Consider the following 26,092-nt stretch of genomic DNA (forward strand, 5'->3'; position numbering starts at 1 on the left):
ACGGGAGTGGCCGGATAGCTGTTCGGTTTCCTGCGTGAGGATAGCTTCCAGGGGTCCCCTTCGTCACTCGTTACGGGCACACCTCTGGTCTCTCAGGAAGTTGAGCCGAGGGGGAGGAGGGTCTCAGGATCCACCAAAGGTCAGGGGAGAGATGCCCAGGACGACTCCAGCCCTGCAGCCAGGACAAGGACAAAGCCAGACCTCCAGCTAGAAGCCGGCGACTCTCCTTCTCGTGGAGGGCGTATGCCGAGGGCACGTCTTCGGACAGGAGAGAAGGGCAGGTCGAGAAGCCTCGTGCAGGGTCCTTGGGCAGGTGGTCTTCGGTCAGCCAGCCATGTCCCTCTTATCTACGAACAGAAAGCCGCCCCTGTACCCTGTGCTCTACCCAGCGAGTCTCAGTCATTGCGAATGGGAGTGGTATCGAGGGTTTACTAAGGAGTCGAGGGTTCCTAACCGTGCGTGCCTGGAGTGTGTGTACGCGTGCGCGCCACAGCCTTTCGTCAGTTTGGTGAGAAATACACACCCTTTCTCAAAATAATACTTGAAGTTACAGAATAAGATGAATAAACAAAAAAGGTTTTATTGAAATAGTTATCAATGTATTTCTCAAATGTGCCCAATAATATATCCATATTTTTTGTTGTGTATTAAATAACCAGATTTAGTTAAGAGCCTATTCATTGTCACAGTATCAAAGTCGTGACGAGTACAAATGGTATTTTTAGATGTCTACAGTAGCATTAATTCGATACGAAAGTGCATGCCGTTTCTCTTGGGGCCAGAGTTGCAGGAATTTTTAATATTATCGAGTCTGTTATGCATGTCTGCCTATGTGTGTGTTACATCTACATTCATGATTGAAATAAATATTGAATTTCGGTTCATGGTGAGTGAAAACGGAATGTCATTCCTTTTGTCCGTCCTAGTTTATAGAGCTCGTGGTGTCTTTCGAAAGACGCCGAGCGGGAACGAGACTGTCGCAGACTCTGGGCGGAGAACCTCTAAATTTGGAACTGGGTGGAGGAAAGTGTTACAGGATTTGCCCGATTCAGATTTGCTTTTGCAGACCTGCCTTTGCTTGCAGGCATTTCGCCGGAAGTGGAGGATGTGAGAATCACTACATTTCGAGTGGGAGCATTCTTTTTGGGTCAAGAAAGAAGGGAAGTGTAGGAGTCTAGTTGAGTACAATCTTATCATTTTTATTTAAAAAAAACAACAACAAAACTTGAGGTTCCCAAGAGTCCGTTTATTTATTGCCTTCATTGGCAACGCACATTTTGTTTTAACGAATTTTTGTTTGTCCGACATTCGTGCGAGTTTGCAGGCGGGTTTAGGGGAAGGTGCCTCGGAGCCCCGTCCTGGAGTCTGGGCTTCGCCCCGATTCTGTTCCTTGATTTCGAACTTCCTCGTCTTCTCGGCTTCCTCGACCTTGCGCGTCCTGTTGCTGCTCGCTACCCCCGCGGGCGGGAGGCACCCAGGGTTGCAAGGAAGCCTCCCTCCTCGATTCCCAGTCGCTTGCTAGACATGGAAGGTCTCATTTCAGTTACGTCCTGACCGAAGCCAAGACAGGAGACCTCGGGAGTGTCTCAGCCTTGGGAGCAGGGTCTCTGTCCTATGCGCATATTCCTGTTAGAGGAATGCGGAGAAGGGGACATTTTGGGGAACCAGGTGGAGGGGGTGTGTCACCCAGCCTTGCTGGGGACCTTGCACAGAGTCATGCCGAGGAAGTCAAAGGTCTGAGAAAAGGATTTTTGCTGAGGACCGTGGAGCCCTACAGCGTATAATGAGCACGTCACCTTGTCACTTGGGACCGTACGCCGTCGGCAGCATGCGAACAGAGCGCCCGTCGCCTGCTCGGAGAGTGTGTGTCGCAGTGAAATCGTAATTCCGCGGGTGGCGTCTTCCCTACAGAAGGGACCGGCCTTCCTTTCCTATTGGTCTCAGCGGCGCGCAGGGAAATAGGACTCAGGCGTTAGGTAGGAAGCAGGGCCGCCCAGCTGGGGACCGAGCCGGCCCCGAGGCCACGGCTGCTGTCCCGGGAATGGGAATCATCGTGGAGTTTCTGCTGTGCAGAGCGCGTCAGGAGAGAGGCTGCGAGGAGCTGGTTCAAAGCCGCGTATTAGAGACCTGCAGAGACACAGTCATTCCCAGCCAAGGCGGGTCGTCTGTCCTCCCCACGTTGAGCTCGGTGTGTCCGGCCGCCCGAGCTCGGCCCCGGGGCGAGGACCCACCGCGCCCGAGGCACAGACGCCAGGTCAGCCCGTGCTGTGTGCGGCCGGACCGGTGTGTGCTTTCCCTTTTTTAACTCACACCGGCGTTGGACCTTTTTTGCAGGCGATGCCATCGAACTCCCCCTCCGTCTTAAAAATATGTCCGCGCGCCTCCTGCGGTGAAGGGAAAGCCGCTTGTAGGCGGCGGTGTCAGCCCGGCCCGGCATCGGGGGCTCCGGATGCCGCCGGGCAGAGAGCACTGCTCAGCCCGGGGCCCGAACCTCGGGCGCACGGGGAGCAGACAGCGGGCACGGGACGGAGCCGGCGCTGGGCGCGCAGTGACCGCGGTGGACCCGCCGCAGGCCGGCGAAGGAGGATGTCACGGCCTTCTGTCCTTTTTTTTGTTTGTTTTTGTTTTTGCCTTCCACGCTCCGGCTCCTTCTGCCTCCCCACCCCGTGTCTTTTTCTTGATTTTAACGTAACGGTTTCTGCCGAGAGCCGTTTCTTTCCCCAGTGCGCGCGCTCGTCCTCTGCCGTCTCTGACCGGAGGCTGCTCGGCGTCCGGCAGGGTGTGCAAACGTTGAAGGGGCGACCGGGACACCATCGTGGGAGAGCTCCTCCCGGAGCCCTTTGCCCCGCCCCCTGGGACCCTCGGGAGCCTCGCTTTCCCCGTCTCGGGCTGCGCCGCACACCTCCTCTGGGACCATCTTACAGAGCCGCCGGGGCCCACATCACCCCGCACACGGGGGACTCGAAACGCGTCTCTTAAACGCCACGTCCCAAATTCCGTCCCGCCGAGACGAGACCCACGTTCCCACCGAAGGACGCGCTGGCGGGGAACGGACCGGACGCCGGCTTCACGGGGCTGATTTAAACATCATCTCGCTACCTGGCATGCGGGGAGGTTCCAGTGGCAACTTCACTGCCGTATCTATACATCATTTACCCAAGTGCGTTTCAGCCTAGACGCATGTATTAGGGCCTCACGAAGTTAAGGACAATTAGCGAGCATTTCCGTGGGGTTCCTTCTTGTCGTACATTTGCGTGTGTTTGGAGACACGTACGTGCGCACACACGTGTGTCTCTGTGTGTAGATACTCACACGCGCCGACACAGTGCTCCAGGCGCCGAAGTCCGCGATTTCCGTACGTTACTGTGCCCGTGTTCTCGGTAAGAATGTGGCATCGTGGATGGCCCGCAGCCTCGTCTGTGAGGCCGGTGACGTTCCGGTGACAGCCGGGTTGGCGGGCGAGCCATGGCCCCGCGGTCACGCCTCCGACCGCTGGGCGCTCCTCGCGGGCACCCACATCTCAGTGCCCAGACGAGGGAGCGACTCCGTGGCCGTCGGCGTCTGGCGGAGTCCTTTGTCCTTGAGAGGCTCCTGCTCACAGCCGTCTCTATGGAAACGGGCAGTGAGCATCTCGTACACTGCATTTTATTGATCGTCTGTAGCACACAGGGCGCTGGGCGGTCACAGGGAGAGGAGAAAGCGTGATTTCTGGAGCCAGCGACCTTCGGACTCCAGCGGGCTGATCTGGAGAATCACACACAGCAGGTCGTGGCGTAGCCTTCCATTACTCGGGATGTAGATTATATACATTCCAAAATGTGCGTATATAATTATATATGTAAATTTTAAATACAGACTTATGCGTTAAATACATTATTTAACATGATATTCACATATAACATAATATTTACATAGATAGTCCAAATAACATAATATTTACATATCTAGTGCAAGTCCAAGTTACATATATTATATGCAACATTTCCATATAGAGTTCAAGCACGAATTACATGTATAGAACACATAGAATATTTGCATATACACAGTTCAAGTGCGAAGTCTTGTGAAATAACTCCTTGCAGTTAGCCAGATATCTGAAGAAGGAGGGGTGTTTCGTCCACGAAAATTATTATCGCAACAAATCGGTGCCCATGGCGAAAAGAAAATTAATGTGCTCTCTGAATCTGGGTGTAGCGGTCAGGTACGTGGCGCTCTGGTGACATTCTCGTGGCTGCTCGTCCATGTCACGTGGAACTAAAGGTGCCTCTTTTTTTAAGAATACGGCCGCGGGATGGAGTCCGAGCGGACCCCGACGCGGCCGCCCCCTCCCCGAAGGGCTCTGCCGTGTGCAAGTCACGGCTTCCTCATTTGGGGGGGAGCTGTTCGTTCCCAGCAGCCGCGATAGCTCCTGTTTATTGCGTTTCCGTGACAACTGTCTGAAGTGTGAGAGCATCCTCGGGCTGAAGGCAACCGGAGAGGTCGGTTTGTCCGAGCCCTGGGCACTGAGGCATGTGGCCAGAGGTCACCTGGCTTCATCAGGGACCACGACAGTTGAAATCTCGGGTGACCTCATCCCCCTTTTTAACGATGTAGTCGGGAGCCCACTGCCTTTTATGGACTATGACAAGGACCGTCCGCTCCCTTGGGCTTGGAACGTGACCTTGCGGAAGACAGTTTACATTTTTCCTTCGGTTTCTAACCCTAAGATGTTTTGATCGTGCATGTGAAAATAAAGTTACTGAGTCAAGCTTGATACACATGCATCTTGTGATTAAAACTTTAGTTGTACAGTAATCACACACATACAATGTATCCTCTATATATTTAGAAATAAAGTTTAAACAGATATACTGCCCGAGTACAAGATAATTAGCCCCAAATTCGGTTTTAATAATGCCCCAGCTATTTGAATGTGTTAGTGCAAATATAGCGCTAAGTGACAGTCTGTTCACTATTATATAATAAAACCACAGCATGTGCATTCTTTGGCGACTTGCTTTTTTATTTTTTGACATTTATGCATTTGAATACCATATATCTGTTATTCGTTTGTCGGTGTTGTATTGTTTTAAGACCCCTTCCTGCTCATTTACTCTCTCTCTCTCCTCATTACTGTCTCTCTCTCTCTCTCTCTCTCTCTCTCTCTCTCTCTCTCTCTCTCTCTCTCTGGAAGATGCATCCGTAGCATCCTCTTCCAAGGTATTTCACGGTCACTGACAGGTAGCGCCGTCAACACCCCAGAGACGAGATTTTTCCTCTTGTACGGACGAAATAGCGAAATAAACGTGCCCGGGGCCCGCCTCACTGAAACAGATATTTTAAAATTAAACCGATCTCAACTCAAGTGACATGCAGTTTGGGGAGAAGCGTATTGCAGTTTTAATTTTGACTGACTTACAGCCTGACATCCTCGAATGGTTTGAGCCTTGTCTTAATTACGACCTCAGAGAGAAAGACCGCCCTGGGGAGGATGGTTCCGGAATGCGCGATCAAGGGATGAGCCAGTGGAAGCCCGGCTCTCAGACTTCCTGCGACCTGGGCAGAGCATGCGTGCGATGAAGTCCTTTAGCCCCAAATTGCACGTGTTCAGTGGAGAGTTGTGGTTTTTACTTTCTTTCATTCAAATGTTCACTCAAGTTTTCATAGCATTCCATTTCCATTTGGGGAAAATTAAAAACTATAGCTATAAATATAAAAACATAGTATGTAAATATGTTTATTTAATATACATTAAGGATATATATATATATATATATATTTATACTGAAGTTTCACCCCTTTTCCTTTGTGAAGTTTACGTGGGAGGTCTTTTCTTTTTTGTCCGCAAGTGTATTGTTTGGTTAAGGTTACACTGATTTCTTTAGTGATGTGGATGCACATTCAGTAGCTGTCTTGTCAAGAAGATCTTCATTACTTGCGATGGCAAAACTTGTAAAGTTCTCAAATGCTCGCGTGTGACTTGCAGACGCACCCACGCGCTTGCACGCCTGCACACGCAAACACGCACATAACACCTCTGCTCATCAAACTTCCGTGCGCCCGCAGGAGCTCATGCGCCCAGCGTCATTGCCGAGTGAGACTGCTGGTCGTCACCCTGGAATGACTTTGCCCCCGTCATTTAGAAATGTCTGGAGACACTTCTGACTGTCACAGTGACGAGACGATTCTCCTGGTGTCTGGCGGGTGGGGACCAGGGTGCTGTTCAGTGCCCTGGATTGTCCAGGACGCCCACCCCCCCACGCGCCCCACAAAGTTACAGGCTCCCCAACATCAGCGGAGCCAAGGTCAGGAAACTCTAGAGCTGAGATTGTATTCTTTCCATGCAAATTGGCCAAATAATAATAATAATAAATAATAATAATAATAAATGGAGGAAGTTACATAGCTCTGAACTTCTGACTATTACAGATGCCTCACTAGACCTGGGGTGCTCAGGGGCCCCCAAGGCCCGCCTCTTGTCCTGTTGGTCCACATCTCTCCCTGGCCCTCACAACCTTGTGGGGAGGGAGGTTTAGCCGGGGGAGAGGCTGGGTCGCACGACCCCAGCACGAGGTCTGGGGTGACGCGCTCGCTCGCAGGGCCTTTGAGGCTATGGGATTCGTCAGTCGTCCTGTCCGCGCCGAGTCGGGGGCGTGAAGGTGGGGGTGTGGAATGGCCCCCCCGGAGTTCGTTCGCAGCTGCAGGTCCGACGTGCTGACCGACGCGCCCCCTCCCGGAGTCTGCGTTCGGGAGGCCGGGCCGCGTGCCGTGCGGACGCTCTCGTTTAACGTCCAGACGCTCGCGGCCATCAGCCCTCACGCGTGGGTTCCCACTCCGTGCCTCCTGTCACCCTCGGAGGACCGCGGAACCTTCCGGGGACAATTCCGGAACCGAACGGTGCATGCATTCCGAATCGCTCGCCGTTCCGCCGGAATGTGGCGACGCGCCCGGCCCCCGGGCGGCGCGAACCCTCTCTGCGCCCAGCACCTCCTCCCCGTCGACGGCCCAGCCGCCCAGAGTCCCTGCGCGCGACCACGGTGACCGTCACGGCCCCTGCAGCTCGCCTCGCGACGGCTCGGCCCCGTCACCGTTCTCACAGTCCGTGCTGGAAAGTCTCCCGTTCTCCCGTCGGCTCGCGCTCGTTTCTTACCGTGCCTACCTTGTCGGCGCATCGTCGGTGGCTGGCGCGAGGTGCGTTTGCCGTGGCCCGGGGTTCGCGCGCCTGCTGAAGCTCTGCCCCGCACGGATCGGGCCGGGCAGGCTCAGCAGCAGCGCTCCCGGGAAGACGGGGCTGCGGACCTGCCTCCCCTCTCTCTCCTCTCTCTCGCTGCTTTGGACACCGGATCGCGCATGGCGGGCGTCCAAACGTCGTCTACGGCGGAATGCAAAGACCCAGGCGACCTCATGAATCGGCCGCTGGGCACGAGGCCATTTTTCACTCACTGTTGCCGTCTAGATTTTTTTATTTGTTTAGCGTTTTCATTCAGCTGTGATCCTCTGGGCTCAGAATGTGTCGCTTTCCCCCAAAGATCGTATAGCTCCACGATAGATCCGCATCTGATAGGTTCCGTTAAAAAATAAAAAAAAAAAAAGATCGCTTTGACGTAGGCTGCTCTGTCGTCCGCGTACATGAAACACGTGATGACGTTCTAGGTCGGGAGCACTTGGCATTGCTCACACCGTCCGTTCCGACCTCTTTGGCCACTTCCGCGTCGCAGGATGCTGCATTTGAAGGCATCCTCCCTGCAGCACCCCACGATGCGCTTTCTATCCGTTAACGGGTCGTTCACGCTCCCCTCTTACCCGCGGCGTCGTTAAGCTCCTGCGAGCGACGCTCGTCTGGTCTGAGCCCCGCGATCCGCGTCGAGGCAGACTGAGGAAGCGGATGTGTTAAAAGCCGAGCCGCCCAGGCTCAGACGGACCGCAAGCGTCTCCCGTAGGTGTCGGGCTCTGCCCTCGGAGGCATGCAGCGTTCCGCGTGCAAGTCGTAAGAGGTGCGTCGGCACCTTGAACCGTGAGCGCCGTCTCGATGGCACGAGCGCTCCGGCTCGCGCTGGAAATGTCCGTCTCGCTCGGTGTTCGACAGAGATGCCAGGAGTCGCGGCGATGCTGTTCGGAGACGGAAGACGTGTGCTCTCGGGTCTCCTGAGCAGGATCAGCCTCCCGCCCAGGCTCTTGCCGTTAGGAGATGTGTGTTTTTTTGTTTTTTTTCTTCTTCTCTGTTAAACATCCGCAGGTCCTGAAGCCAGTTTGGCCCAGATGCCTGCTTCCTTTTTCCCCATCCCTGAAAACTTAGACCGCCCCGACTCAGGTCTCCCCAGAAAAGGGACAGTTTCCTTAGGCATCAGAGAACCCGGGTGTGGGGTGGCACGGCCTACCGCCGGGCCCGTCTTGTCTGTAACGGTGACATCGGGAGGTGTCGCGACAGTGACCTGCGGGACGTGTGTCCCTTTCGGGGATTCGTTTGCTCGTTTATCAGTGGTTTCCGGCGACGGGCACGCAGTGAGGGTTACAACAAGCGGCAGCGAGCCTTGCTCGGTCCCGACGCACACAGGCGCCGCTGCGCGGTTCACGCGCGAATCGGAATTTCACAGCGTGGGGTGGAGGGCGGCCGGGGCCGGGGGTGCGCGGCGTGGGTGGGAGCAGTCTCCATCTCATGCTCCTTGTCTGCTTTCTTCCCCCATCAGGAGGACCGCCCTGCCCTGCAGTTTCCGTAAGGATCCGTCGTCGCCGTGCTGGACGGTCGCCGTTTCCCGGGAGCCTCCCGCTCGGGGACACATTCCGTTCCGGGATCACGGGGCGGCGTTCTCTCGCGATGGGCTGCCTGCGGGACCGCTTGGTGTGTCCGTGACTTCGCGCGCTGTCTATGAGCCATCTGCGGGACTCCCTGGCCAGCCCGTGCCCTCTCCCGGGTCGTGGGCTCCCCGGAGCGCCCCCTCTCTCGGCGGCTGGCCTCGCGGCGTCGCGCGCTTGGAGCTGCACCCCACGGACCCCCGCGGATGTGCAGTGAACAATGTCGACAGCCAAAGGGTGGTTATGGGTCCCCCTGTTTTTCACGCCGGTGTGCGTCATGGCGAACCCCCACGTCGCGCTGTGGATCGCCGCCCTTGCCATCAGGTGCACCCTCATCGACAGCCAGGCACCGCACCCCGTCGTCAGCACCAATTACGGCAAAATCCGGGGCCTGCGGACACCACTGCCCAATGAGATTCTGGGTCCCGTGGAGCAGTACCTGGGGGTCCCGTACGCCTCGCCTCCCACTGGAGAGCGGCGCTTTCAGCCGCCCGAGCCCCCGTCGTCGTGGACCGGGGTCCGGAACGCCACGCAGTTCGCGCCCGTCTGCCCGCAGCACCTGGACGAGCGATCTCTGCTGCACGACATGCTGCCCGTGTGGTTCACCGCCAACCTGGACACGCTCATGACCTACGTTCAAGACCAGAACGAAGACTGCCTCTACCTGAACATCTACGTGCCCACGGAGGACGGTAAGCGCGCGCTCGAGACGGGAGGCCCCCCGCCCCCCGCCGCCGGGGCTGGGTAAGGCCTGAGCCCCGCGGGCTCTGTGACCCGGTCACCTTTTTTTCTCCCGCTGCGAAGGCAGATGTTGTAGTCACTTCCGATGTGTTCTGCGCACGTTTACCGAGCGTCTCGTGGGTGGGCGGTACCGAAATGAAGGGCTTCACGGGTATCCAGGGCTAGTTCGCTCTCGGCCTTGTTACAGGCCCCGTTTGCAGACGCTAGCCGGGGGGCCGTGTGTGTGCGGTTCATGGTGCACCTGACGGCTCCGGAGAGAAAGGAGCCTTCAAAATAATAGAATTAAGAACATTATCGCGTTAAGTTTCCACACTGAAAATGATAAGGAATGCTTCCTTTTGCTTTCAGACCTTGCGTTTTGTAGTCTTTTTTGTTTGTTCGTTTTTCTCGTTTGTTTGTTTTGAATCTTGAGAGGAACCCACCGATTGTGTCAAACACACAATCGAGAGGCATTTTACGAAACTGTTGGGTTTTGTTGCTTAAAATCCATGTCGTTGACCTAAATTTGGACGCTGTTTTCTGCCAACCATTGCCACGATCAAATGGCAAATGTGTGTCATCAGGTGGTTCTAGCTGCGTCGGAAAATAATGTGCTCACCTGAAGAAAATGGCCGTTTTGTTGTCACGACAGCAAAAAAAAAAAATGTCTGGAAACTGTGATGTTCAGGATATGATTCAATCCAGTGCTGGCAACATTTGCGTACTTCCTGTCAGTGTGGCTTGTGGCTTGTAAACTATACTATGTTACAGAAGGTAGCCAGGAACAAGTTATGCTATGGGTGCCCTTTGCCTGTGCCGGGTTTAGAAAGAGGAAGGACAGCGCGGGATGACTCGTCTTCCCGGCATCTAAAGAAATGACTGACGAGGACCCAAGGCGTCGCCGGCCGCAGAAACCAGTGTGTCCTTTGTCGCCGTTGTGAAGCGGATTGTTTTGTTTTTCTTGAATCCTTGCAAAGGGTTTTCCAGCGAGATTGGGCTGGCGGTCTGACGTGACCGATCACGTGATTCGGTGATGTCCGAACCCGGATCTTGTCTAACATATTCTCCGTTCTCCATGTGGACGCTCAAAGGTGGTGTGTGTGGTGTGTGGGGGGGGGGGTGTCAGGAGCCGGCGGACCACGGCCGTCCGTCATGGACGCCGCAGACGCCCACGGAAAGACGGGGAACACCGTGAGGTTTGTTACAGGCCCCGTTCCTGGCCCGTGGCCCCTGTCGCCGTGGCCCACAGTTACCTCGTGACGCGCAGGTCCGAACGCGGCGGCCGTCGGGCTCTGCGCTTCCACGGCCACGCCCGGCCGCCTCGTGGGGACCGGGCCCCCAAGGCGGCTTTGCGCAGACGTCACAGTGGGAGCGACGGCTCCCACGTTACCAGCCTTTGTCATCATGAGCTATTCCAATTAAAATAATAATAATAATAATAATAATAATAATAATAATAAAGAAAGAAAGAAGGCAAGGCAGAAACAGGGAAGAAAAGACCTCAAAACGGGAAACGGTTAGAATGGCTTTCGCAGGACGTCGGTCGTCCTGGGCTCTGCGAGCCAGCGACTTTGTGCAGTTGACCTCCCGGACAATGACCGCACGTGAGGTAGAATGCCACCTTGTAACAGGGGAGGCGGGACCCAATCGGGCCGCCCAGCAAGAAAAACCAGTCGCGTCCTCATACCGGACGCATCGGTGTGCGGCGGTGTTTCTGGAAACCCGAAGCCATCGCTCCATCTCACGGGGCTCGGTCACGGAGACGACTCCGGGGCCGGGAACACGGCGAGACAGGCGCCTGCTTGCTGGACAAGCCGTCGAGACCGCGGGAGAATCGCAGAGCCGCGAGCTGACTTCCGGAGCTTTCTTTCCAAGCCCTTTGCCGTACAGTGTCTCCCGCGACCCCGACGAGGCCGTCGGGCCTGTCGCAGGGGCGGAAAAGGTCGAACCGATCTTCGCACGGCACGCGGAGGTTGCAATTTTGCTGCCGGGGCGGGTTCGCAGCTGCGTGCCTGGCTGTGTGCAGAAACGATAAACCACAGCCTTTCGGGTCAGGTGTTTGCTTTCGTGGTTTTGTTTCATATTTGCATCCATCTGAGAATCAATGTGCGGGTCTAGATGTTTCGTTATCGGGTCCTCGCTGGAGGATGAACCCTACCCGCAGAATAACGCGTGGACGTCACAGCCGATTTGCCCAAAGTCCATCTTTCAGGGAGCATCGAATTCGCATCGGTGCATTTAACTAACAGTGTGGGCAGCGAGGTAGGGTATCTGCAACTCCGGATCCCGCTCTGCAGCTCCGCGTTTTGAGACTGTCTCTCCGCCTGGGTCATAACTTTACTGCCCGAGTGGTCCTGAGGACATTCTTTCCGCCCATCACGTGCCGCACGTCAGGAACATAACGCGGGCACCAGTTCCTAATTCTGAGATGGCGATGCTTGTAGGCGTGATGATTGATGACTCCCCAGCACAGCTGTGGACGTGTGTCCTTCCGTGGCCAAGCGGAATGAAGGCTGCGGATGGAATGCTGTTTGCTGATGGGTCGACCTAACGGTCGGGGGACTCTGTCTAGGGTGCGTGGGTGGGCCCGGGCCCAATATTTCGTGACAAAGGCCCTTAGTCCTGGAAGAGGGAAGTCAAGGAAGACGTTAGAGCCACGGAGAAAAAAGGCGAGAATCACAGCTGCTTTGCAGACGGGAGACAGCCAGGCGTCGAAGAATGTGGAAGCCTCTAGAAGCCGGGACAAGCCGCGCCTGGTCTCGCCCGCCTTTCGTAGTATCAGGAATTGTGAGTAAGGGATCCGGCTGCCCCACCGGCAAGCCAAGGACGTTGGCGAAGCCTTGCGCAGGGCCTGCGGAGGCCCCACGCCTTCCGGGAGTCTAACTCGCCTGCTTTGTTTTGAGGATGGCTGGTGGGAAAAAGCATCTGAATGCTGGGACGGTGATGTTGGCTGTGCTCCCTCGGGCGTATCGAGGAGGGAAATCCCGTTTCAGTCGCCGAGGGGACATTGGGCCCCCCGGAAGCTCCAACGGGAAAGAGTCGAGACCCAGCCTTTCGGGCGGCGGGTCATCACAGCCTCGTGGCAAAGAATACTTAATATCACATTCAGAAAGACACCGGGAAAAGGAATGAAGTTTCGGTTTTCACAGGCGTCTAAGACACTCACAAGGGATGTCTCTGAATAACAGACTGATGATAGCAAAACAAACGAGTCGGCCTCGTCTCTAGTCTCTCTCCACATCTCACTCACGGTGGCAGGTGTACCTCACTGTGGCTTCTGAACTGCTCACGCCCCCGTGAGCAAAGCCTGGTCCGCCCCCTCTCCACCCCGTGCCTCCCGCCCCTAAGATCCGATCCGTTCTGGGCAAAGTGATGCTCTGCTCTTCAAAAAACGCGGTTCTCGATAAGGGAATGTATTGACAGCACGCATGTAGGTTAATTCCCTCCCCCCGTTTTACTGGGGGATCACCGATACACATCGCCGTGTGAGTTTGGGGTGTGCCGCCTCATGGCTGTGCTTATGAGTGTGTGTGTTTCTGAGGATGGCCACGATAATTAGCATTCATCACCTCCTATAGATACCGTAGGAAGCAGAAAAAAAGGGAAAAAAAAAGGTTTCGTTGTGACGAGGACTCAGGATTGATGCTGTTGACCTTCACGCGCACACACCCGCGCACACGTGCACACACATGTACGTCGTGAAGCTGTACGTCACAGCCCCAGGACCCAGCTCGATCTCGTGACTATAAGTTTGTGCCTCGGACCTCCTTCATCTCAATGCCCACCCCATGTGCGCCACCCCCGTGGGGGGAACCCCAAACGGGACGAGTTTGGGGGGGGGGTTGTTTGTTTTTAGACTCCACGTATAAATGACACCGTGCGAGTTTGTCTTTCTCTGTCCGACATATTTCATTCAGCGTAGTATGCTCAAAGCCCATCCATGTCGTTACAGATATATATCAGGATTTCCTGATTCTTTTATGGCTGGATCACATTCCTCTGTGTGTGCGTGTGCGTGCGTGCGTGTGTGTGTGTGTGTGTGTGTGTGTAGCACATCTTTATCCATTCGTCCATCGATGGATGCTTAGGCTGCCTCCATGGGAACGAGGGGGTACAGGAGTCTTCTCCCAGCCTTTTAATGGATATCTGGCCCACTCCTCCAGCTCAGCTTAGAGGAGAGTCAAGAAATGACCAGCCCGGTTCAAATGCCACCTTGTCCCCTGCCCGCCCGAGAGATTGTGGGCATGATATCGGGCTTGTCCGTGTGTCTTGTGTTCTGTCACGTGACTGTGTGACGAGGTGTTTAAGGCATTTATCCATGTAAAGCGTCTATACCGCTATCCCAAGCAGGCGACCACACTTTTATCCGGTGTTAGTGGAACAGAATCCGTAGAACGGGGAATTAGAACATCTCGGCTACCTCGCGCATGCTCGTTGGGTCTAATGTGTATAGGATCCAGCACATAGTAAGTGTGTATTGGCTCTAACATAATTATCTACTGTCACAGTGAAGGCGTCGGCTTCAGAAATGGGGGAGAGAGGCTATCGCTTCTGACAGTTGAAAGTGTTGCTTTAACAAAAGGGAATTTGGAGGGAATCGTATTTTTTTAAAAAAGAGCAGAGATGTATTCCACTCTTCTTTATCCCTGAGCTGTGTTTTGTTTTTCAACCTGAGTCGTCAAATGGATTTTTAGCATCGAATGTAGCGTACAGAAATTAATCATCAAGAAAGCGTGAAATCCACTTTTTGGAAGAGTGCCCTCAAACATGCAAAGACAACATTACTACTCATTTTTTTTTAATGCGAGATAAAGGAGAAATCAATTTCCTTTCACTCCTCATCACAGATAGTCCAATTTTATGCAGATGGTGGCGAAATCTGTATGAACGGCTAAAACCTAACTGAGTTAGCACAGGGAGACACATTTTAACCATCCACATCGGCATGCAACTGCATGAAAATCATTAAATGATTCCCATTTTCGTAGTGCAGATGAAGCTTCTGATTGATAATAATTATGAAAGATTAGTAAGTAAATAAGTCCCTGAGAAGAACGAATGGAAAAGAATTTAGTTTTGTGAACACGATTAAGCTGGAGTAGATTTCTGATTACATACCTCCCTCCCAGGTTAAAGATTTCACCAATTCCAACATAGAACAATGCTCTTATTGGAGGTTTTGGAATTAATATTTGTTGAGAGTAATACTCCTGGCTTAGTATGAATTGTATCTATTTAGATAATTCAGCAATCCCTTTTTCTAAAAATGAGAATGTTTCCTTACATTTCTTGTATTCCATTACCTACATTTTGACTCAATTCCATTTGCAATTTAGAATTCTTTTTTCATAATTAGGATAAGAAGTCCGACTTCCCTAGAATGTATTAAGAAATCGGTTTTCCATCTAGCGAAGAGCATAAGCAATACGACAGTGGAAGTGTCCGCGGTAGACATTGCAGACGCCCCTTGTCGGCTGCACTATTTGTCCGTTTCCAGCAATTCGACCATTAATTATTCTCTAGAGTCTTCCCACCAGGAAACACAACGTCTTTATTTGTTGTCGAATGGCAGTCTGGGCACTGTAATTTGTTCTTCATGTTGTCTCGGTCAACCCGGTCAACTGTTCTCACATTTGGCGACCGCAGGTATCAATAACAGTAATGTGGCGACACGCCTCCTCTGGATGTTTCTTGAGGATGATGGCGATTGTGGATTAAGCTACTGCATAAGAAATCATTATAAAATAGAAGCGATCAGATTGTTCTTACAACTTTATTTGCTGTTATTATTGTTTTTTGCTGACTTAATAGTCATCTCGTGGCGATTTCCTTCATGGGAAGATTAAGTTTCGTGGGTGTCACGGTCCCAGGCTTCCTGGTGCGTTGTTTGTTTCTGCTAAACCAGGCTGTTTTCGTAATAAATCGGCTTCACGTTCTCTCCTTCGTGTTGAAGAATTGTTTTCCTGGGTGCAGTAACATTTATAGTGAAACTAAAGCAAATGAATTTGAGATGTCCTTAGCTTGAGATTTGAGGACCGTCGAGAGGTCACGAGAGGCAAAACAGTGGCCGTGCATGAATCAATCACACCTGCACATCACACGGCGACCTTCAGGCAAGGGAGGCAGAGGGGTACTCCCAGAAACATGATTTATATTCATGCACTGAGCACCTGTTAACGTACAATGAAGACGAGACCTTGTAGCCTCTTAAGTATTTCAAGGGAAGGTTCTACGTTTAGGTTCAGAGAAGTATGTTTTCACAGATTGGAAGCTGATTAAATGACAAGGACGATAAGGATGAGAAAATTTCCATGTTAGACTTCTCACGTCTGATGGCTTTGGATGGTCAAGGTGGATATCGACGTGTTGGTCTGTGGGGTGTGTGTGTGTGTGTGTGTGTGTACGGTGTTGGAGGAAAGTCTGTGCGAGGAACACGAAGATGCACAATGTAGTGAAAATCCAACGCGTTCATGATTTTGTGGAGGAAGCTACACTAAACATGGACACTGCTTCCCTCTCCCCCTAAGCTCTGCACTTGGCCACCGCGCAGACCCCGACTCGTCCTCCGTGAGGGTGCTCGTGTGTGCAGAGCTCACGTGTGCCCCGGGGAGACTGTGTTCCCGCCCGCAAGGCAGTAACGCGGGACGTGTCGCTTTGTGCCAAGCAGAGGTGCTCTGGTGACGGTCTCCACGAGACATGGAAACTGTTCAACTGTACTTGAAAAAAATTTTTTAAAAAATAATCAATGATGGGTAGCAGAGTTTCCCCAAAACAGAGGATGCCTTCCTTCATGCCAAACCAAAAGACAAAACAAAAACAAAAAACAGAAACGTGTTTACAAACACTCCTGTTCTTCTTCCTTAAAACCGATGTTTTGAGCTACGTTCTGTTCCATCTCTTTTGTGACGTGATCGACCATTCGCTCAAAAAGCGAATGTCTGGTTTCCCGTAGCGCTCCGTCTGCCTGCTCCGTATCGAGTTTACTCCCAGTTCGAGTTGATCAATGACCTCGTGATCCCAACTCTGATTTTCCGTGTCTTGTCTTCTCTCTTCCATCCCTTATTCTCTTTAGAGACCTTTCGGCCCCTTCGTTTAAAAGTTGTTGCTAAAACAAATCTCTCTTTGCAGTTACCACACGCAAGGCCTGCGTGGGGCCGGTTTAAGGGGGTGATTCAGAGAAAGGGAAGCCCTTTGCGGGGAGCCCCCAACAGAACTCACGTCCCGAAAGGGGATTCGCGGGCACCGAGCATGTGGGGGGTGCTTTCAGATTGCAGGGAAAAAGAGAGGAGAATCGGAAAGTCGATGTTTTGCTTCGAGGCCCCGCGAAGGAAGGTTTCCGGCATGCTTCAGATGAGTGTTCGAGGCGTCTACACACCTATCGTGCAACGAGGAGACTATTTCTCGGTTTTCTGAAATCAGGTTCCCAGAGTGGCTTCTCTAGATGGACAACCCATGGAAACTGCAAAATGGGGGAAGAGGAAGCCATAAAACTGTCACATGACTGACTGCTCGGATAATGTAACGTAACATGCAAATGACTCGCTTGGGCGTGTTTTTTTTTTGTTTCTTTTTTTGTTTTGTTGTGTTGTTACATTTTTGACATTGGAGGATTTATACAAGGAACTCCATCCACGGGAATTCTGATGCACATTATTTTCTTCTCAGCGGAGTGTACAGTAAGATTGAATCAGGGAACATCGGGTTCCTTTCTTGCTAAATTCAAACGTACGCATCATCGCCTGTAATTCGGGGGGGAAGATCCATTAAAATCAGTCTGGCTCCCTGCAATATTACATCTGTTGCAATAAAATAATGTCATCACTCTCTGTCTTGTAAGGGATCCGTCCAGATAACTAGTATGAACTCAACTAGTAATAGAGATTTTGCATGTTTAAATAATACATTTGGAAATAGACTACACCTAGAAAACAGTTTTTCCTAGGAAAATTAAAGTGTTAAAAAAATCTAAATTTGATTAGATATTTCCTTTTGAGCCAAACTCAGATAATGAGGAGATCAGATCCAGCACAGTAGCTGTGCCAAGGTCACGTCATACTTTTTTTTTAAGAAAGGGGATTCGGGTGTGTCACGTTCTCCTGCGAGTAGGTGACCGACCGATGGCGCCCACTGGGACTTCGGCGGCGGAATGATCCTGTCGCCCGTGTGGAAGGCGGCTTGGGGGTCACGTCACACAGACCCTTTCGCAGCGAAGTACTTTCCCTGTCCTCGAAGCCTCCGCAGCTCTAAGCGGAGGGGACCTCCAATCTCGTGTTCCCGATTGTCAGCGTCCCCAGGTTTCTTGCAAGGGTTCACCGCATTGCAGGCGGTAAAGCCTCGGAAGGCGGAGGTGATTGGGAACTCGGCAAATGGATCACCTCCCTGGATGCAGGGAGCAAACGAATGATGGACACGCCCCGGTCCATGGAAGACCCCTGTCGCCTGCGAGGGCGTCTCACTTCATTGTTGGGGAGGGTCGGGTTCTCCAGCCAGGGAGCTGAAGCAACTCCGAGTCCTTCTCTCGCTCAGCGGTTGCTTTGAAATCCTAGGAGGCAAGACATGCTCCTCCGCCACACACAGCCTTCTTCCCGGGGCTTTCCGCACGCTCAGCCCCGCTGCGTGCGGCTTCCCGGCCCCCTCCTCCCCCTTCCCAGCCCGCAGCGTGTGGGCGATAAATAGAAGTTCTTATTCCTCTGCGTGTTGAAGTATTTTTGGCAGACAGTAGTATTCTCTTAGTTTCAAGTGTTCAATAGTGTAGCGATGTGACTGACATCCTGATGCCCGACGACGCGATCGCCCCACGGATTCCAGTGATCGGCCGTCGCCAAGCAAACTCATCACAGCATCGTGGGCTGTGTTCCCGTCACCCTTTCCCGCCCATCGCCTCTCCATCCCTGGCTCTGCTCATCATCCATCAGTTTGGTCCTCATCTTTGAGTTTGTTTCAGTTTTGTTCTGTTTTGTTTTGTTTTTAGACTCCACATCTAAGTGAAATCACGTGGTATTAGTCCTTCTCCAACTCACGTCCCTCAGCATAATACCCTCGCGCTCCTTCCTGTTGTCGCAAATGGTTCAGAGTTCACTCCTTTTTCATGGCCGAGTAATATTCCATTGCGTATACGTGCCACGGCTTCTTCATCCAGTCGCCTGTTGAAGGCCACCGAGGCCGTTTCCACGTCTTGGCTGTTGTAAGTAATGCTGCAGTGGACATTGGGACGCACAGATCTTTCGAAAGTGGTGTTTTCGTTTCCTTCGGATCAATACCCAGAAGTGGAATTGTTGGGTCATACGATAGTCCTGTTTTTAACTTTTTGAGAGACCCTCGGACTCTTTCCCAGAGTGGCGGCTCCAGCTGCCAGTCCCGCATCCTCCCCTGGACGTCTCGGTCCGAACTATTACTGCTGCTCTCAACCGATAGGGGGGCTTTGCGTCTTATCGATCACGCTACATATTCTGACTAAACCCAGAGTTTGTGTTAGATTATTATTATTCTTTTTTGCCAAATACATTCAGCTGTCATACATGTGGAGCCTGAAGCCACATGTTTTTATATTTTCCGAGGAATCTCAGATTTTACAATATGATTTAGAAAGTGAAAGAAAATACAGTCCCTCTGCTTCTGACGACACACTGTCTGCGTGCAGCAGGACCAAGCGATTTGCCGCTGGAGCTCAGACGTCCCCACAGGACGCCGACGGCTCAACGATTACCAGTCGCAGCCAAGCCGAAGTGTTTGCTGTGCGCGTGTGTTTCTGAAATACCAAGTCCCCGAGCTGTTACGTGGGAGAGGAGCGTAGAAATTGCAATAGAACGCCCAACAAACTGAATAATTGCTTTGTAGTTTTGGGAAGGCAGTGGGTTGTCTTTTTTTTTTTTTTTAAATGCGACTGGCTATAATTTAATTTAACAGCAATGGGGCCATTTCCAAGGAATTAATTAAAAGTTCACAGGTTGGAAAAGAGTCGAGCTCATCGTCTTAGAAGGCTTTGTCCAGACTTAGGGGAAAATGAGCTTCCTCTGGCATATCCTTCTACTTACGGTTTTGTAGTTGTGTGTTACTTTTTTTACCGTTAGCATCTTTTAAAAATTAGTTCAGCCATGAGGCGGTGCTAGGAGCCGTGAGCCCGAGAGGAATGTGGGGGCCTATGAGATTTGAAATTGTTATTCTAAGACCACAGACGATCAGTTGGCATCTCTGGAGAACATTTCTAGACCATGTTATGGTTATTAATTCCTCAGACTTCTCTCTCGTGTTGGGTTTTGAGTTGACGTTGCATGACAGGCTCCCCCGAGATATGCCGAAGTCCCAACCCTCGGGACCTGTGAATATCGTGTGTTTGAAAATAGGATTTTTGCAGATGTGATCAAGGTGACATGAGGTCGCGTTCTATTAGTGAGGACCCCAAATCCGGAATGCGTGGGGTTCAAATAAGCAGGCTTGCAGAGACACACAAGGGGAATGTGTTGTTTCTAGGTTTATTCGTTCGTTCGGGGAGTACTTGCTGAGCGTGTTCCAGCTGGCCAGCCACTTGCCTGAATGCGGCCCCACCCTGTGTGTTTGTGGCAGACCACACTGGGGAAGACGGGCGCCATTTTTATACCCCGTGCTGAGGTGTGGAAACTCGGGGAGACATGGACACATGTTGGGGGAGCATGTGTCCCCGACTCAGAGGGTCCGAATCCACTGGGGACGCATTTGAAGGACGGTAACGGACCGCATTGCTGGATGCGGCGCGGGGTTTCGGGTGGGTGGAGGGGACCGTGTTCGCGGATGGAGCCCCGAGGCTCAATCGGTTCCCATCGGTTCCCCGAAGAGCGTCATTTCAAAGAACAAGCAGTTGAGTTTGAAGTCTTTGCTTGGCCGAGCGTGCAAAGCGCGGTCCCTGCTGGCGGTCCCTACGATGCACGGCTACCGTCGTCAGGTGACCTGCAGGCGGGGTATCGACAGTCGAGAGCTCATGAGAATTGAGAAACCCAACAACGACAAGAATGCGGCTGAAAGGAAGCCTCCCTTCCTGCTGGACACGGCTCACAGGAGTGGACATGATGACTCACAGGCTGAGTCCGCCCTGGGGCTGGGCCCAGGAACCTGGTTCATGACCTCGATGGTGAGGCTGATGACGATTTTTAATATAATATAGTAGCCATCAACAACATAGATATTAAAATGGTTCTCCTTTATAGGACTGCTTATTTGAAGGGTATGAGTAAAGACAGGGCTAATTATATGACTAATGGTCATAAACAAGACCTCAGAAAATCAGACAGAAACATTTTTAAAACAAGGATAAACAAATATTTCTTTCTGCCATTAGAACAAATAGGAAAATATAATGAAACCCATTAAAGAAGCCATGGCCCATACAGTCCACAGTAACTTTCTGAAGTGACTTAAATCAACTAAGGGCAAAGTGTATCTGTAGGCAAGTGAGTTAAGAGACATGCAAGAAGAGATTATTAGGTATAGATCTTAAAACCAAATTATTTAAAATAAAATTCTATGAGAACACAGCTAAACCACAGGTGAAAAAATATACGAGATAAAAGTAATAGGAATAATAATAGACGATTTTTATGATAGTGATGCAGACACAGGCGGTGGTGGTGGTGGTTACGGTGATGATCATTTTTGACGATGGTGGTAGTGACGTCATAGCAATGACGGTGATGGTGATGATGATGATCATGATGGTGATGATGGTGTTGATTATGATGAATGTGGTGGTGATGGTGATGATGCTGATGGTGGTGATGGTGATGATGATGGTGATGGCGATGATGATGATCATGATGGTGATGATGGCGTTGATGATGATGAATGTGGTGGTGATGGTGATGATGCTGATGATGATGACGCTGTTGATGATGCTGACGGTGGTGACGAGGATGGCGTTGATGACAGTGATGGTGACAGCCATGAAGACGACTTGCGATAATGATGATGGTCCCGCGCTAACCGTGATGATGAGGATGGTGATGGTGATGAAGATGGTGGTAGCTGGTACCCCTTGAGTTAGTTTTACAGCAGACACTGTTCACTGAAGCTTGTGCATCTTCTGTCAGTGAGTACACCTAATAGCTCTCCAATGTGCCATGTCACAAATGGGCAAAATGAAACCAAGAGTGCCTCATCCTTTACCTAAAATACCTAGTTTGTGAAAGGGAAAAGCACGTTTCGGATCGAAGTCTTCAGCTCTTTCCTGTGTAATTCTCTTCAGAGTAATTAAATGCAATTTAATAAAAGGAAGCATTCTCTCACTTAGAATATTACTAAAGACATAAAACTACACTCAGGACTGAAGAGAATGTGCATGATAACCTTGTTTCGTAGACATCTTTGTAAATCGTTACGTAATTTTGGAAACGCAACAAAGCACTCTGGGTGGGAAGAATTAAAAGTACCCACAACTTCCATAATTGTATTTTAAATATATGCCTAGAAATAACATTCGCAGGACACAGGTAGCTTTGCTGTAACCGCAGAGCCGAGGGCACTGAGCAGAACCGGGTTGCCTTCTGGACCCTGGCTTACTGCCTCTGGGCTCTGTCTCGTGGGTCTGTCGAGCAGCCAGCACGGTTCCGCTGTGGCTCGTACACTGGAAAGGGAACGTAACCGGCCAACACCTGCACTGGCCACGGCAAATCCAGAGACGGGCAGGTGATGCACGAAAGCAACACAGGTTGCCGTGTGGGGACCGAGACACGTCTCGCCGTTCGAAGGTCCCCAACGCTCCGCGTACCTGGGTCGCCGTGCGCTGCGCGGGACATCGAGTCGCGTAGATCTGTGGGTCCCGTTCCTTGCACAGCCCTCTGCGATCGGGCTGAGTACCGAAGCGGGGAGAGAGCATCTCCACCTGCACGATCGGCATCGCCGCGCTCGGTGTTTCTGGAACAAAGCCCCGTCAGTCCACTTTGCAAGAATTCTTCATGTAACTGTGGCAGAGAAATTACCGAGGTCGACGAAGCCTAAACGTGCAGAGTGTCTGTCTGGGGCCAATGTTCTCAACCAGTCCGAATTCCTCACGGGTAAAAGCACACTTTCCTAAAGTGTTGGTTTCCTCGCCCTCAGGGCTGTGGCAGTTGTCTGTCCCGAGGGGCTGTCCTACACTCGAAGGGGTCCCCACCCCTTTGAGCGGTTGTGGGGTTGGGGAATTCTCAAGGTGCAGAAGGGCACAGAACGATGAGATGAGTTTCCTACAGAAGCCGATCAGAACCACACTGCGAATGGGACGCCCTCGGGACAGCGAAGGAGAGACCGTCTGACACTTTGTGACCCCCTTGCTCAAGTGTGGGGCGCTGCAGTCAGCAATTCGCGTGCGTCATCCTATTCGGGGATGATCTTGGTGACAGCTGGCCCCCCACGAAGGACCGTTTTTAAGCTGTAAAATGACAAACTCTGATTTGCATTTCGAGATTAATCACTCTGGACTGCCCATTACTTGTTAATTAATGGGCTCGGCTTGGCCCCAGTCAACATCTAGGGGCGGGGGGAATTTGATGTATCCTGCAGACAGGTGACCTGCCCCCTGCATTATCTTAGCCTGCAGCTCTGACCACAAAAGGACTTACTTGTTTAAGTTATGGCGTCTCATTTCAGAGAGCCATCAAAGAAGTAAGGATGGATTAGATTATCAAATACATTGACCAAAGGGTTAGTTTATCAGATAATTAGCCGGCCAAGCCAGTTTATCAAAAAAAAAAAGGAGCGTCTAAAGGCAGGGAGATTAGTTATATACAAGGAAAACAGGAGGCCTCTGTCTCAATTATTTATTTTTAATTCTGGTACGAATAAGTCTATCGGCAAATAGAATCACAGTTTTTTTCTCTGCGTCCTAAGTTAGATGGCGAGGCGGAAAATGATCGGTGTAGTCTGGGGCCTTGTGGCTGAGCTACGCTAGCAGGCTGTCTCCACAGGTGCACGTAGACACGAAGACCAATCTTTCACCCTTTGAAGAAGCATAATCTATTTAGTACTGCATGGACTATAAAGCGGAATTTAGCTGTCGCCATCACGAAGTGACAGTCGCTCCCCTCTGATCTACCCCTGTGCCGTGGCAGAGGAGGAGGACATCAAAAAGGAGTATTTTAGCCCTTTTGTATATAATCGGCACAGAAATTTCCACTTATCGCAATGATCTTAAAAAAAAAAAAAACGCACAATGAAAAGAGCGTCTTCCACCACCATTAACAAAATTAGTCGGCGGTTATTAACACGGATTTGTGAGACGTTATATATGTTCTTGATGAGATTCGAGAACCAGAGAATCAGGCTTAATTGATGAAAACAGGCTGTAATTTTGAGCTTTTAATATAATGGCCTCCGGCCAACTAGGGACCAAAAAAAAAAAAAAAGGAGCATTTGATTTGTTACTTTAAATTTGTTTTCCTCATCCTGCTCGAAAATAGAGATGATTTACAGTTTTAATATATTTTTCATGCACAATTAACATCGTTGTTGCCAGATTTATAGAGGATCCAGAAAACCCAAGAAGCGCGATGATTTATCAGGCGCGTGTGAAGCAGAATTAATGCTACCAGCAGCGGCGGTTAATGGGGAAACGGTAAAGCATGCAGTTCGAACAATTAAAAACAAAACAAAACTCTGGCTGGCGAAGCAGGTTCGCTCGAGGCAAGCTTTTGCCCTTCGTGGATGCCTTTTATTTTTAATGACCGCAACAAAAACGTGATATTCCCATTGGAGGCTTTTCTCAAGTTCAGAGGACTTGGGCAATTCCAATGGGGTCACGGAACCTGCCTAAGATATAGGATGGACGGAGGGAAAAAAATGTAATGGAGACTGACATTTTCAGAAAGAAACGGGGCATAGGGAATGTTGTAAACATTAGGTTATCTTTTTTTTTTCTTCCACAATTGGTATATAAATTGAAAACTGCATTCGATAGCACAGAGGTTTTTTCCTTTAGTCATTTTGGCGTCAAAAGGCTGTCGGGCTTGCATGTGTGTACGTGATTTTATTCTGTGTTTGCTGTGTGTGTGTGTGTGTGTGTGTGTGTGTGTGTGTGTGTGTGTGCTTGTCTTATTTTGAAACAGCGTCATTGGCTCTCGCAAGGTTAACGGAGATTTCTTGCCGAGAGACGCTCCCCGCAGAGTTGGATGTCTTAGCCGTCACCTGCCGCCCACCCACATTGCAGAGCAGGGAATTCAGCAACCCGTTCCTTCAGGCTCAGAGACCTTACCCCAACACACGCCAGCGGCTGCCTTTTGATAGAAAGAGAGAAATGTCTCAGAAAAGGACAAGCGAGAGACCTTGCTCAAAGGCACTTGGTCATCCGTGCAGTTAATGTTTCGGGGAGACCAGTGCTGTCAGGCTTCTCTCTCTGTCCACTGAGAACCGTGCACAGGCAAAGCCAAGCGTCCGAGTGTGGGTTCAGCGAAACCTGTTTCCCAAACACCTTCCTGCCTCTCAGACCTCAGAGGCACCTCCCGTCCACACTGTTGATTATATATATGTCCTCACAGCTGCCCTCCGTGCTTTCCTGTTGCGTTAAGTGACATTCTTGCCGTGTAGACCCACCGGAAATCGTGTTCTACAGGCAGGCAGAGGTCGAAGTCGTCCTGTGAGTCTTCCAAATGGCTAACGACAGGGACAAGCGAGGCGTAGCTGACAATAATTATCTGTTACATTTACATGAACCTCAGCATAGGGATGGGACCAGTGGTTTCTTTTTCTCTCCGGGATGAGGGCGTCCATGTCTCGACAGCTCTTGCCCTTTACAGAATCTTACCCTCTTTCGTCTCATAAAATCACTGTTATTTAAAACCCCATTAGCTGTGGACGAGGCGAAATACCCACCCACGCATCGCTGGATGGTTGCGGGTGACCACAGTCTTCACAGAATTTTCTCCTCGGGAGGTGATTGGGCACGTGCAGAACGATGCACATGCAGGAATTTTGACCATCAACCACGTACAGTAACAAAACATTGGCAACAAGGATGCAAGTCTTCAACAGCCTTGAATTTGTTGCGCAATTAGAGGAACGTAGCATAGAATACCAGCCATTAAAATTGCATCAGAGGGTAGGATTTCGCGAGCGAGGGGGAGTCAGTCTGCGGGTCTAGGCGAGCGTCTCCATCGTGTCGTTTTCCATCGGCCTGGCCATATTTTCTTCTCAGTTCGCTCATTGCATCATCTCTAAGCACCTTGCAGGGGGTGGTGTGTTCTTCGGGCTGCACCAGCCTCCCCAGAAGCCCATCCATACCTGTGTTCAGTGTTTTTCATTTAACAAAGATCTCTCAACATTTTTTTCTCTCTCTCCGACGTGCCATTCTAAGTTAGGACCTACCGAAGAGATCTTGGCCGCGTATCGCCCAGGATCACGTTTCTCCCGTACGTGTGTCCCTGCGTTTTGAATCGGCACGGCTTACTTTTACGCGTGGTGTGAGGTAGGGAGGCAATGCTGTTTTTGTCGAACTGTGAAAGCAGTGTTTTCACGGCATTAACATCAACGGCGTATCCTGTCCTGATGATTCGGGGTGTCGGCCAGGGTCCTACTAGGGAAAGACGGCCCACATAATAGGAGCCACATTGAAACGTGAGAGCAGGATCTACAGAAGCCAGCTCGGGGGTGCCGTCATCCTGGG

General features: G+C 51.2%; 1 protein-coding gene across 10 annotated transcripts in view; it reads left to right on the forward strand.

The window, feature by feature from the left end:
* The window catches only part of NLGN4X (neuroligin 4 X-linked), a 218,825-nt gene that overhangs the window by 39,559 nt on the left and 153,174 nt on the right, over window positions 1-26,092 (forward strand). For all 10 annotated transcript variants that reach the window (XM_036235708.1, XM_016123786.2, XM_036235706.1 and 7 more), the window contains one exon: window positions 8,667-9,464. In XM_036235708.1, coding sequence (XP_036091601.1) covers window positions 8,993-9,464 — 472 coding nt within the window. In that variant the 5' untranslated portion in view covers window positions 8,667-8,992. The remainder of the gene's footprint in view (window positions 1-8,666; window positions 9,465-26,092) is intronic.

The sequence above is a fragment of the Rousettus aegyptiacus genome, unplaced genomic scaffold, assembly GCF_014176215.1.
Source record: "Rousettus aegyptiacus isolate mRouAeg1 unplaced genomic scaffold, mRouAeg1.p scaffold_m13_p_19, whole genome shotgun sequence".
NCBI lineage: Eukaryota > Metazoa > Chordata > Mammalia > Chiroptera > Pteropodidae > Rousettus > Rousettus aegyptiacus.